Source organism: Thunnus albacares, chromosome 22, assembly GCF_914725855.1.
Source record: "Thunnus albacares chromosome 22, fThuAlb1.1, whole genome shotgun sequence".
NCBI classification, from domain to species: Eukaryota; Metazoa; Chordata; class Actinopteri; order Scombriformes; family Scombridae; genus Thunnus; species Thunnus albacares.
In genome coordinates this window covers 19,495,043-19,508,019 of record NC_058127.1, presented here as the reverse complement: position 1 = coordinate 19,508,019, position 12,977 = coordinate 19,495,043, and the positions used below count along the sequence as shown (strand labels likewise).

The 12,977-nt window shown below is 39.9% G+C and overlaps 1 protein-coding gene and 2 non-coding genes across 14 annotated transcripts in view; 1 reads left to right on the top strand and 2 right to left on the bottom strand.

The window, feature by feature from the left end:
• Nucleotides 1–3,660: 3,660 nt before the first annotated feature.
• The window catches only part of LOC122973437 (meiosis 1 associated protein), a 67,032-nt gene continuing 57,715 nt past the window's right edge, over nt 3,661–12,977 (top strand). For 3 of the 12 annotated variants that reach the window (XM_044340940.1, XM_044340941.1, XM_044340939.1), the window contains exons 1-4: nt 3,862–4,059; nt 4,219–4,261; nt 7,647–7,910; nt 8,499–8,696. In XM_044340940.1, coding sequence (XP_044196875.1) covers nt 3,956–4,059; nt 4,219–4,261; nt 7,647–7,910; nt 8,499–8,696 — 609 coding nt within the window. In that variant the 5' untranslated portion in view covers nt 3,862–3,955. Of the gene's footprint in view, nt 4,125–4,218; nt 4,262–7,646; nt 7,911–8,498; nt 8,697–12,977 lie in introns of all 12 variants that reach the window. The other 9 variants (XM_044340945.1, XM_044340943.1, XM_044340946.1 and 6 more) reach the window with 9 other exon arrangements.
• On the bottom strand, nt 9,180–9,251 carry trnaa-ugc. Its single transcript has one exon. It is a non-coding gene; the product is annotated as a tRNA-Ala (tRNA).
• On the bottom strand, nt 10,397–10,468 carry trnaa-cgc. The gene has a single exon. It is a non-coding gene; the product is annotated as a tRNA-Ala (tRNA).

Here is a 12,977-nt window from a genome sequence, read left to right as displayed (position 1 = left end):
TGAACACCGGCTCAAGATGGAGATATGTTCAATCTGTTGTCTGGGAGACATCTCAACTGATTTATATCAACATGGACCAGAACATCTACTCCCTACCAGCTTTGAAATTAAAATTTATGGAGCAAAGCAACAGTGATATGCAATACTGATGCTCGCCTTGTTAAGGTAGATGTAGTCCATGTCACAGAAAGCAGAGCTCCCATTACACCATTAAGCCAGAAAGGCTCTGCAGCCATCCTTTTAAAGCACTCCCATCAAGGTAAGAGCAGCAACTCTGTGACCTGACCAGTCCTTGTAGCTACTTCTATCTTATTATATTCTATTATACGCTGTAGCAACAGTAAGCACAAAAACCACGGTAAACAGGTTTGGCTTTGTGCATCGACTCACAAAGACTTGCTTCTCACACACTCTCACACACATACACAGCCAAAAGGCATTCCAACAAAGTGGTTTTCCCACCCAGATTAGTACCAACACTCAAAGTATTAATGCTTATCATTGCTAAGCCCAAAACACACACACACACACACATACACACAAACTTCCCAGAACAACAATTCCCATAATACTACTAGGAACCACACAGATCTTCTGTAACAATGGGATTGGATTGGCTCTGAAATGAGTCTCATGTGGATAAAAGAACAACGTGGTTTGTCCCCATTTGACTCCTGAGCTAAAGCCGATTTAAGCCGACGTCTACTATGATTGAACGTTTTCATTTTTCAGCATGCACACCTGCTCAGAGGTTCAGCATCAGTTGATCTACGGCTGCCCTGAGGGTTCACTGCTGCCACCACGTATAAAGCTTTGACTTCTGTTGCAGAGAAGCTAAGTAATTTTATAGAAAAAAGTGATAACACTCCTCAGATCTGCCGGATTTAATACTTGCTTGATGATTCATGAACCCCACTAACAATGTCAAACAAGCTACAGGAGATGGTTTAAGTGTCAAGTCAGCCACATTTCCTCCTGAGGGTAAATGCCTTCAAGTGGTTTAGCTAAATCCTTTTCCGCATCTATTTTGACATATTTACACTTGTGTTCTACATGTCAAGGAGAATTTAGAGGTAGAGAGTCCTGCTGTGCGTTTGTGTCAGATGTCTTGATATTCTCAGTCATCAGAGCGGCTGTACCGTAGCTGCTCTTCATGGTTCAGAGCTGTGATTCCTTCTTCCGTCTTTCTCGTCCTCAAGAAGTACAATCTAGTTTCAACATGACGTAAAAATATTTCCTCAACCCAAACTGTGAACTTTTTGTCTACAAAAGCAAGCGAGCAAATACCTGCAGTAGTTCATCGGAAGTCAACCCTGTTGTGTAGAGATGCGTGAGAGGACTGCTGCTAATACTGTAAACAAGCAATTTTCACAATCCATGTTTACTTCTAAACCAGCAGGTAAAACAGAACATAACACCGCAAAGTCTACCTAACATGCTGAAGCAAGCCTTTTGTTTTTACTCTGAATTCCTGCACAGACTTAATAGTTATAGTCAACATGTAATAACTAAAGTAGATGTGTGTATTCTTTTTTGCCTTTTACTGTGTATGAAAGGGAACTCAGAACTTGTTATTCTTGTTTAGATATATTGTTTTTTAAGATACAGGCATATATTAGAGATGGGGATTCATAGCAAATGTTCACAATTATGCGTAAATATTGCAAAACCAGTGCAATAGCACACAAAATAATGAGCTTGGACACAGCTCCATTATCATGTCCTTAAAAACTCATGTTGTGAAAGCAAGTCAAGCTCCCGCACAACAACCCTGCTGCCGGCTATCTGCTTCCATCTGCCCCCCCCCCCTTCAACTAAAACTACTGGGATGTACTGTGGGGATTTTCTAATTTCATGCTCCTGTTCCCATTTTAGGGAATTAAATTAAAACATCTCAAGGCAGCAAACAACTCAACACAACCGACTTAACATTAATTCAACCTCGATCACACAGTGAATAAAACCGAGCCTAAACCCAAAGTCATAGATGGCGCAAGAATCACACTAGACCGAGAAAAGCAACTAGTGTGTAAAATAAGTACTAAAACTAAACTTTCCCCCAATCCCCGAGAGTAAATCAAAAAAGCATAGCGGATTAGTACACTGTTGCAAAGCTCCTATTGACCTAGAAGTGTGTTCATCACAACTAAATTAGGAGGCATGTGTGTGTGTATGTGTTTTTTTTTTTAAGTGTGTGTGTGTGTGCGTAAAAGCGATTAAGCTCCAATCATATCGGTGCACCTAATCCCTTTACATGGGCCTTCATATTTGAAACTGAAAGCTCACATCTGTCTCAGTGAAAGATCCTCCTAGTGAAATCTATGCATCCCGGCTGTAATCTTATGCACAGCACATACATTACGGATGAAATTAGAGCTTCTTGCGCTGACGGGCAGGTAGGATGCATCGGAGTAGGATTGGGACTGAATGAAAGAAAGAGTGGGAAATAGACAGATAAGGTGTAAGGGGCAGGTGTGTGAGGAATGTTTAGCCAGGAAGGAAGGAAAAGAAGGGAGAAATTGAGGATGGAGGCCTTCAAGACTCAGAATTGGAGAAGAAAACTCGCTCATCTGAATCTCCTCAGCCACCACCCAACTTGCAACATTAAGCCCTGATCATCTGGTGACACATACACAGGTTGTGCTTTCAAATCAGGACTTGCCCTAAGCAAAAAGTCTTTCTGGAAATGGTTTTGCCAGGTACAGAGAGTTGGCAGAAGTTAGTTTTCTCACAAAGAAACACATATACACACACACACACACACACACACACAGCTCATCTTATCTCCCATAAGCAGCTGTGTATGTTCCACATTTCTTCATGTCAATCTCATGCATCCTGGCAATGTGGCATGTTGTGTGTGTGTGTGTGTGTGTGTGTGTGTGTGTGTGTGTGTGTGTGACAGAGAGAGACAACGAGAGCTCTATGACTTTGCATGAATCAGCTCTCGTTTCACAACCCAGCATTCACCAAAGCCTCTTACACGGTACACGACACTTTACAGAAATCCCTTCATACACCACACACACACACACACACACACACACACACACACACACACACACACACACACACACATCTGATTTTGTATTTCCCCATCTCCAATTCCTTTCACATCTTGATTGTACCTTGATGGTTTGGAAGGTCACACACACACACACACACACATATGCTCTCTCACACACACACACACACACACACACACATACACACACACACACACACACACACACACACACACACACACACTGACTGAATGGAGCAGGCCTACAATTGGGAACAAATTTCCATATCACTCTTTCATTCTGTCCCTGCACTTGGCGTCTCATTATCTTTCTCTCTATTCATCTAAAAAATGAGGCACAGAGAGAACACATGGAAGGAGGGCAGTACAAGATGCATAAGTTTTGAACTAAACTTCACGCTTCTAACAAGTTGGCAGCAAAATGTGTGGATTAGTTTCCTTCTAATTTAAGAGAAAACCAGCAGCTTACTTTGAGTCGTGCTGTTTCTTTTTCTGTGCTTGTTTGTCTCTTTGCAGATACAGATGTTCCAGACTGTACTGCTGAATTTAAAAAAACAAAACAAAAAAAAAACAGTTTTCTTCAAACATGAACATTAATCTAATAGAGTGACTTTCCATTTCAGTCCAAATTGTTTCAAGAAGCTGCGGGTTGGCCTTATCTGCCTGCTTATAAGACAAATCCTTAAACAACTGAAACACAGAATAACATCACATGGAAGTATGATTTTAGGGACATTCTAAATGTGTATAAAAATACATAACATGAGAAATTACCTTCAGGTTAGTCAGACACAAGGAGAGTTCAGACATCTCAACCTACGCTGTAAAATTCACCTCGACATACAAGTCGGTTTTTGTTTAGGAGTATCAAATGAATTGAGAGCATTAACTTAAAATGTCGACATGGTCAGTGCCTTCGGATGTTGAGTGATGCATCTTACTAATAGACAATCTTTGCTTCCACGTAGTTGTCGTGATCCTGAGCTGACAGAGAGGCGTCAAAAGACAGAAGCTGCTCTTGACTTTATTTACAGGTTTGTTTGCGTTAGCTTGCCAGCTAGGTAGCTTAACTGTTGGGTTAAAATTACAGTACGTGACGGTAAATAGTTAACAGCTAACATTTGTCGTATTTCTCAAATCTTTAGAGGATATGTTGAAGAATATTCAGTATTAACTGCAATTATAATTCACAGCTATCCCAGCAGAAGCCAACTGAGGAGAGGGAAACTAGCTAAGGTAACTTAACACTTAGCTAAAGTTAGCATAACGTAACTAGCAAAACTCAGTCAAGAAAAGCCTAAAAAGACGTTTATATGTCAAATGTTTATAATAATTTAGCAATTTAGCTAGCTGTCGAGGAATTCAATTGTAGTTATCACTCTACATTCTCCCCCCATTCATTTCAGACACACTTTCATTACACCTCCCAACTTCCTAAGAGCTTATTTATTATGGTTAATGATATGTCCAGCATTGCTAACTCAATTTATTCACATTCAGTACCAGTCAAAAGTTTGGACACACAAAACTTTTGACTGGTACTGTACATAAACATGATTTGAGGAATTTGAGAAATATCATATAACGTTAGTTTACAATACTTTAGTAATATTGCGTACAAAGTCTGTTCATGCCAGGAAAGAGCTGAACAGACCCAAGGTGCATGTACCTGAAACCCTGTATTAGTTGAATACTGAGTCTTATTGCATTTATTTATGTTTACACAGAGAGTGGGAGTTCAAGTACAAGATCAAAGCTGTGAGGGTGAAAGATGTGTGATCTGGGTGGTGAGAAGGACAGATTTTGGCTTAGATGGGGAGAACTGAGTCAGAGACAGATGAGAGGGGCACAAGATCAAACAGGAAAACACACCCTCACACAATATGCCCTTTGCATTGGATCTAACCAGTATAAAATACACCTACTCTGTGAAGATCAAAACAGAACAGGGTTTCAGGACAGTGGATTTAAGAGCTCGGATGATAAAGAGTGCTTAGGGCGCAGCTTTCGATCGGAAGGGATTAGTTCTGTCGGTGGTTTATTTTCTGATAAGAGTGGTCCAGGCCTTCAGGTGCTTTCTGTGTGGCATGTTGTTATTTCTACCTCTATTTTGAGTTCAAAGCCGGTACGGTGCAGTCGGTGCCTTGGTCCTTGTTTTCATGTGGGCATCAGCAAACCAGTATGACTGTGTGTTTCTGCAGACAAATGATGTGAGGCAGGCCCCAGTGGCAGATTTATGGCAACATGATGACATAAAGCTGAAATATTCCATCCGCCTTTAAATTAATTCATCACTCAAACCCGAAAGGGAATTTGTAAACAGAACTTTCGTCTGTAAGTGCCTAGAAATACTGTACCTCAACCTGGGACACAAGCTGATTGAAGTGTTTTGCTACAAGCTGTACTGATGTGTGTGTGTGTGTGTGTGTGTGTGTGTGTGTGTGTGCAGCCTGGTTCCAGCAGTGAAGTTTCCAAAAATTAATATACACAAATAATCAGGCAGTATTGTTATGAGAGATGGTTAAGTTAGGTCTAGGGCTGCAAGTAATGATTATGTCTCATTAGTGAATGATCTGTCATTTTTCTATTATTTATAGTCTAAAAACTGTCAAAAATTATTGAAAAAGGCCCGTCACAATTTCCCAGAGCCCAATGTGACATCTTTAAAGTGCTTGCTTTTGTCCAATCAACAGCCCAAAACCCATTGATAATTAATTTACAATGATATAAAAGTGAGTAAACCAGCAAATCTTCACATTCAAGGAGCAACAATCAGTGCATGTTTTGCAAATTATTCAGTTTCTCACCTTCGATTAAGTGACTCACCGAAACATGCATCGTGGTCATGTGGAAACTAATCTGTTGCCTTGTTTCCTATTTCAACGCTTCCCTCCCTCTCTGTGGTCCTGTCTGTTCTTGCTCATTGAGGTGTGGAAATGAAATGCCTAATTGTACTGATGTGTGTCAAAATATGGGGTCACTGATGTTGCCAAATAACGGGGTTTCCCTTCAAGTAATGATGATGCTAGTGACCAGACATAAAAGACTGATTCAAACAGACACGCATTCCATAATGACAGGGTTTTAGATGGTATGATTAACTCTGTGAAGCGTTGGAGGGGGGGTGGTCCCTCTGGCCACATCCTCTGTATTGCATGACTGGTAATTGCCTTTTGACACACAGCTGGGGCTTTTTCCATCTGTTGAGACAGTAAAAAGGAGAAAATAGATGTTTTCTTCTCATACACATGGATTAGGTAAAAACTCGATCAAAGACACATGTATCATCTATAAAAAGCTCTGCAGTCCAGATTTCCTTCCCTTCTCTAACATGTGGCCAAGGACTAAATTTAGATTTATTTGGAATTATACTCATTCTCTTAGACACAGCTACAAAATATTACCAAATTTGCTGTTATCAGCTTTTTGGTTGTGAGGATTGAGAATTTTTACTGTTCTGTTTTATATTTAATCACATGTGAAGTACATTATCTTTGGCTTTCGGACTGTTGGTCAGACAAAACAAGAGATGTGAAGACGTCACCGTGTGCTCTGGGAAAATGTGACGGACATTTTTCACTATTTGAAAAACTAAACAATTAATCAAGTTATTCAAAAACATAATAGACACATTAATTGATAATGAAAATAATTATTAGTTGTTACCATAGAATTAACATTGGTATTTTCTACTATTAACTCCAGTGCTCTATATTGCACCACTTTAACCATTTTGTTTTACTCTCTGCTGTTGCAATGATCCATTTGCCCACAGGAATCAATCAACTGTTTAGTTAGTCTAAAGCTTGTATCATATAATTACAAGGCTGCATATTCTGTTTTAATGGGCTTTTGACAACTACTGACAGTGTTCTGTTCATCATGTAGCTGCAATGCCCTCACTAGGTCAGACTGCTGTAAATCATGAAGAACAAATTAAAAATCTTAATTACTTCACCACAAAGTGTTGACCATCTGTGCATAGATAAATCATAACTCTTAAATATTTGCACCCCGGGATGACAAAATACATTGTCCTCTTTACACTATTATGGCACAGTTCCAGTAGACCTTTCTGGTTTCCAAATGGTTTCTCAAAGTCTTACTTTCAACAATGAAACACCCTTCCTTTAAGTCATTATTGTACAAAACCTACTTTTAGTGGTAACTTGGTAGCGATCCTCTTCAGAAGTCAGGCAAGGAGTTGAAACTGGAGTGAAAACTGAATGATTTATAACCTAGATTCTGTTGTGACTTACATAATTTTCTGTGTTTTCTGATTTATTCATGTTCTATTTACAATAGTGCTTACTGCTGATAATTATGAGTACAGTGAGTTGGTCTTTTTTGTAATTACTGCTTTCCCTCCTCATGGCCTTGTATATTTGTTAGATGTATTGTAAACATTTTTTTTCTGCTTGCTTACTTAGGTTTTAAATATTTGCACAAGGCTTTAGGGGTACATTTTTACATAACATAACATCTAGAAGGTACCGGTGAATACAGAATACATCTTGCGTGGCATCCTTGGGGGGAAATCTTGCCATACATGTTTTCATTATACCTTTTTCCATTTTCTTAGCCATTGAGCATCAAGATATTCTGTGTTTCTTGTTTTCAGATTTCCATGGACAACAGGAAGAAGCCAGCAGGTTCCTCCAACTCTGGGAGCTTGGTTTACTGGTCCCTCCCCTTTCTGCGGCAACCAGCCAGGGTCCTGATCGTGGAGGCACTGCCACCCTGGTGGTCTGACACTTGTACGGTGTTCTGTGATGCCCTGGACAACTTCCTTTCCCTGGCCTGTAGTCTGGATGGACCCTGTAGGATACCGCTCCTCAGCTTGTACGCCATCAGCAGGCAGCAGGAATGTCTACTGCCATTTGTGGTAAGATAGATGAAGGTGAAGTCTTGAATGAAAAACACCTCTCTCTTCTATTGCATTTTCTTTTTTTTCACAATTTACAAAACAAAAACACATACATGAGATATAAATAAAAAATACAACAAATAGATATAAAGTGCTGTGTGAATAAAGTGCAGAGAGTTCAGTGACTATTCAGGTCAGTGTGGATGATTAGTTGGAACATTTCTCTTTGTTTGGAAGGCATCTTTTTTCCAGCAGACCATCCATGACAGAGTTATAGTTTGAATTAAATACAAGTCCAAGGCCTTGCAGTATAGACCAGACCTCCTGAGCTCTGTAACAGTCCATCAAGAAGTGTTGCTGTGACTCATCATCAGTACAATAAATCATGGGACATTCTTTTGTTGTTATATAACAACTCCACGAAACAACAGCTCTAACAGGATGTCTGTTAACAGAAATAAACAACCAAACATCTCTAATGCTCTCTCTGCTCTCTATTACATGTTCCTGTTCCTTCCTCAACCTTCTTTCCTTTGTTGCTTTCTGTCACACACATAATCTCTCACTTTTATCCCTTTTTTCCTCTTACCCCCTTTCTATTTTTAGCAGGTTCGTGGCAACCTGGCCAGGCTACGTTCCTGTGTCGAGGAGCTGAGGTCTATTCCAAGTGAAGGCTGCATCAGGGGGTCAGCCAGGGGAGGGGAGCTGCTGCGACAGGCAGTGCTGGACAGTCTGCAGCAGTTTAAACAGTACATCAGACATACCAGCACTGGCAACCAGGCAAGCAACAACACATCTGTGGAGGTGAGCGTACACAGACCTTGTTTAAGTACAACCAGCTCAGCAAAAACAACAACTTGTTTTTACAATCAAAAGGCATATGTGGCAACAGAGGTTTCTAGTTAGACTGAGTTTTACAGTCCAATTTTGCTAGTGCTTTGAGTAGTGACTCCACTCATGCGACAGCTTGCAGCAGATGTGTACAAAAAACACACAATAACAGAAAGGCAGACTGAATGCATACAGATTGGCTTTTACAGAGGCATGCAGCTCAGGTTGATTTTAATATGTGTGAATGTGTTACTTCAGTAATTGGCTGGTAATATACTTGGTAAAAATTAGTGTTTCTGAAAGCGGTTGAATTCCTTTTGAATACATTACAAGAGCAAATGCTGGTTAACTCTCTCAAATCAAGTTCTCTTGATTCAATGTCACAAAGCTTCACCTTTTTATATGAAGTACCACTTCATTCTCAGTGTAGAGTTTGTAGCAAGATGTCATAAGAGGTGGAGATGCTGGGGATTGAACCCAGGACCTCATACATGCAAAGCATGCGCTCTACCACTGAGCTACATCCCCACTTGTCTGATTTCCTTGCAAAGACCACTTAGGCCCTGTTTACACCTGGTATTAACATCCGTCTCAAGTGGACAGCTCTAAGTACATCTGTTCACACCTGGCATTAACATGCGTCTCCACATGCATCTTGAGTGACCACTTGTGATCGGATCTCAGAGATCACCCGAGACGAATGTTAATGCCAGGTGTAAACAGGGCCCTTATGTCTTGGACAAAAACTGACACCGCATCCACACTTTCATCATGAAAATTATTTCAGGTCAATTTTATAATGATCTCTGTATACACCTGAAATGGCTAAACAATAGGAAATAGATGAATCTCTTCTTCTGCAGTCAGTTGTGGTCAACAAACAATAAAACTGCACATCACAGCCAACATCTGGTAAGGAGTGAGACAGATACAGCCCAGTTAATCCTCTGTGTATTAAACCTTCAGTCTGTCCCTTCCCGTCCTGGTCTCTGATGACCTGAACTGTGTTTCAGTTAAGCCGAAATCACAATTTAAATGTTCTGTATGAGTGATCGCAGAGAAGGTTAGAGGTTTATATACTTTACTAACACCACCACCACCATGTGTCAGCTGGCCTAAATCTTAGTTTTCTCCATCCTCACTAAAATGCAAATGTATCAACTGTAGACTGCATTCAGTATCCAGATGTAAATGCCTCCAGCTTAGGTCAAAAATGGAGAAGCCACCAAATTTAGCCAGTTTAGAGAGTATGTAGACTTCAGTAATTGAAGAATCCTTCACAGTGGATGAATACGTTCAATTGCTTTATTGCCTTATGCCACATGAGGTGGAGAAACCAGGACCTTGTACATGTGAAGCAGGCGCTCTACCACTGAGCTACATCCCCTCACAGTCTCCATTGGAAGACAACATCCATCCACACAATTCTTTCAGTTTTTTTTTTTTTTTTTTGTAAAGGTTTTTGCTCACAGTGAAGCATGCTAAAAGCATTTTTGATTGATCCATTGTAGAAAGCTCAATTTTCAAGTGTGAAAGGACCAAAACGGAGAAAAGAAAACGGGACATCAAAGTCATTGTACTTAATACTGTTGTATTTAGTTTTGTGACACATGATTACATTGAAGTACTGTTTTCAGGATAATCAGTATCGTCCAACCTCTGAAACTAAGATGTGGAGATGCTGGGGATTGAACCCAGGACCTCATACATGCGAAGCATGCGCTCTACCACTGAGCTACATCCCCTCCTTTTATTTGTGAATTACAGACACATATCAAGTTTCAGGATTAAAAAAAACAATGCCTGAATTTGTAATTAGATATGGCTGAACCACTTTGTTAGTTTAACACATCTTTGTTGAATTTTCCACCAAATATTTGGCTGTTCTCTTCACATCCATTATGAAGGAGCATCTCTTCAGCTGTAGTCTAGCTCAGACTGAATAGACTCCCTTTGATATTCAAGCTTTGTACTTCATGCTAATGTAGGGAAGAGGCTCCACTTATACCTGTTAAATGAGCTCTCTTCAGGCCCAATTCACTGTATTTAGCAGTGGCAAAAACATATTGAATTAGGAATCTGATTTGCATTTTTAAAAGCTTAAAAGAATCTCAGTCCGTTTTAGTGGCGGAGAACTCTTCACATCATATATCAGACAGTTCACTTAGAACCAGCTCATGTACATTTCAAATGCAGGAAATGGGCTTTATTCATCTGCTGCTGAGCATCAGAGCCGCAGTAGTTTTCAGGGCCTTCCTGCTAGAATATCCAATCAGCTATCGCTTTTAAGTCACAGATGCACTGAGTGTACAAAATATTTAAACCGCTTTCCTTTTTTGAAATAGTTTCCAGGCAAATCCTGGTGTAATTTGTTTCTACTCGCTAATGTGCCTCGCCACATTATGGTCATACAGTAGTAGGTGGAATTGTTGACATCAATAAAAGATCATAGCTATCACTCGGATGCACCACATTTAATCAAACTATTAATTCCTATTTATGTAGTGTAATTCAAAGCCAGCTTTAGGCTAATGTTCTTCTCAAGACACCAGAATATGGCAGTTTAGGGGAATGGGTATATTAGCCGACATTACTGAAAGCATGTCATTTGTTTAAATTTAAATGTTTGACAGATGGGGAGCCAACTGAGAAATAAGCCAGTCACTGCCCTTCTTGTTTAATTTGAACAACATGTCCTCTGGATACAAGGCTGTGGGTTGTTGACGTAGATTTCTCAAATCCAGCCAGCTTTATTAGGAAGCTCTGGACAGATGATTACACTAAGACCCACTGTTTCCGACAGCAGCAGATATGAATAGCACTATTAGGGGACAGAGAGACACTAAGCAGAGACGTGACCCTGGTAATGTGTGTCTGAGTGAGTGTGTGTGTGTGTGTGTGTGTGTGTGTGTGTGTGTGTGTGTGTGTCTGTGTCTGTGTGTCTGTGTGTGTGTGTGTGTAGCTTCACTTATACAATACACATTTTCATCATATGGATGTGTCTAACATTCATGTGTGTGTGTGTGTGTCAGACTTCAGCAGCAGATCCCACTTTTGGCCAAACAGCAGGAAGCAGAGAGCACTAATAATCCCATCATAATCATCATTTACTGTTCCTGTTAATATGATTCAGTAGGGTGCTCAACATCAGCCTAACATGACTTTATCCCTTTTCCTGTCATTATGCATGTAAATGCTAGAGAAAACTAATTTAGGCTTTTCCATATCTGATATATCAGGCACTTTTTGTTAAGTTGTTGTCTTCTGCAGCACAAAACTGCACAAACTTTCATTATCATAAAGTTAATGGATTGGTAAAAAAACATTTTTACCAATCATTTTTACAGCGCATCACTAGCAAACGTGTTTATTCCTGATTTCATGACATGAGATAGTGGTAGCTTATGAGTAAGAGAAAACACTACAATATAGATTATATAGCAGGAAGTCAGCTGAAGTTGTGTTTTTCTCACAAAATCACAGTTTCATAATAGAGTATAACATACGCTATGACACTTTTCTGTCAGGGTGGGAGTTTCCTTCACTGGAACTGGAACAACATCGCATCTGATATCATGCTTTTAATTTAGTAACTGTAATCTACCAGATGTCATGTCCTTAAAGTACAACAGAAACATGAGAGTCAGACTCAAAGAATCCTTTGTTGTAGTGATGTTCGTGTGGCCTGTTTTTTCTGAAGAAGTGACAGCTTAAAACACAAATATGATCTTTCACAACGCCAGCTGTAATAATCCAGAAGGGAGCTTTTGGGAAAAAGTTATGGGGAGGAAGAAGTATGTGTCTCAATAACAGTAAAATTGAAGCTGATTGAGGTTTCCAGTGCAGTGAGGGAAAAGCAAGAATGTTGACTGAGTTCAACGGAAGACTTTTTGGATGGGAAACAAGTCAGCTACTGTAGATTGAGTGGTGGATCGGCTTGTGAAACACTAAGCTGTGTTATAAAAGATGCTGTTTTGCCCCAGTATTGGTAGTGCCCAAAGATGCAATTGTCAGTAGATTGATTAGTCAGTCAGTCTGCACAACACTTTGGTCCAGAGCAAGCCGGCTTAAGAACTACTGGTCAGCTTGAAATGAAATTTGACTTCCAGAAGATGTTTCTTAGTAATTCTATTGACCACTTACTTTTTGTTTAGGGCCACAGTGAGGTCAAAATTCCCCTTTTACCAAGAGTACTTAAATAATCTTAAATAATGGGTGAGTACTGTGCATTTTTGTGCTCCACAGAGGATGACT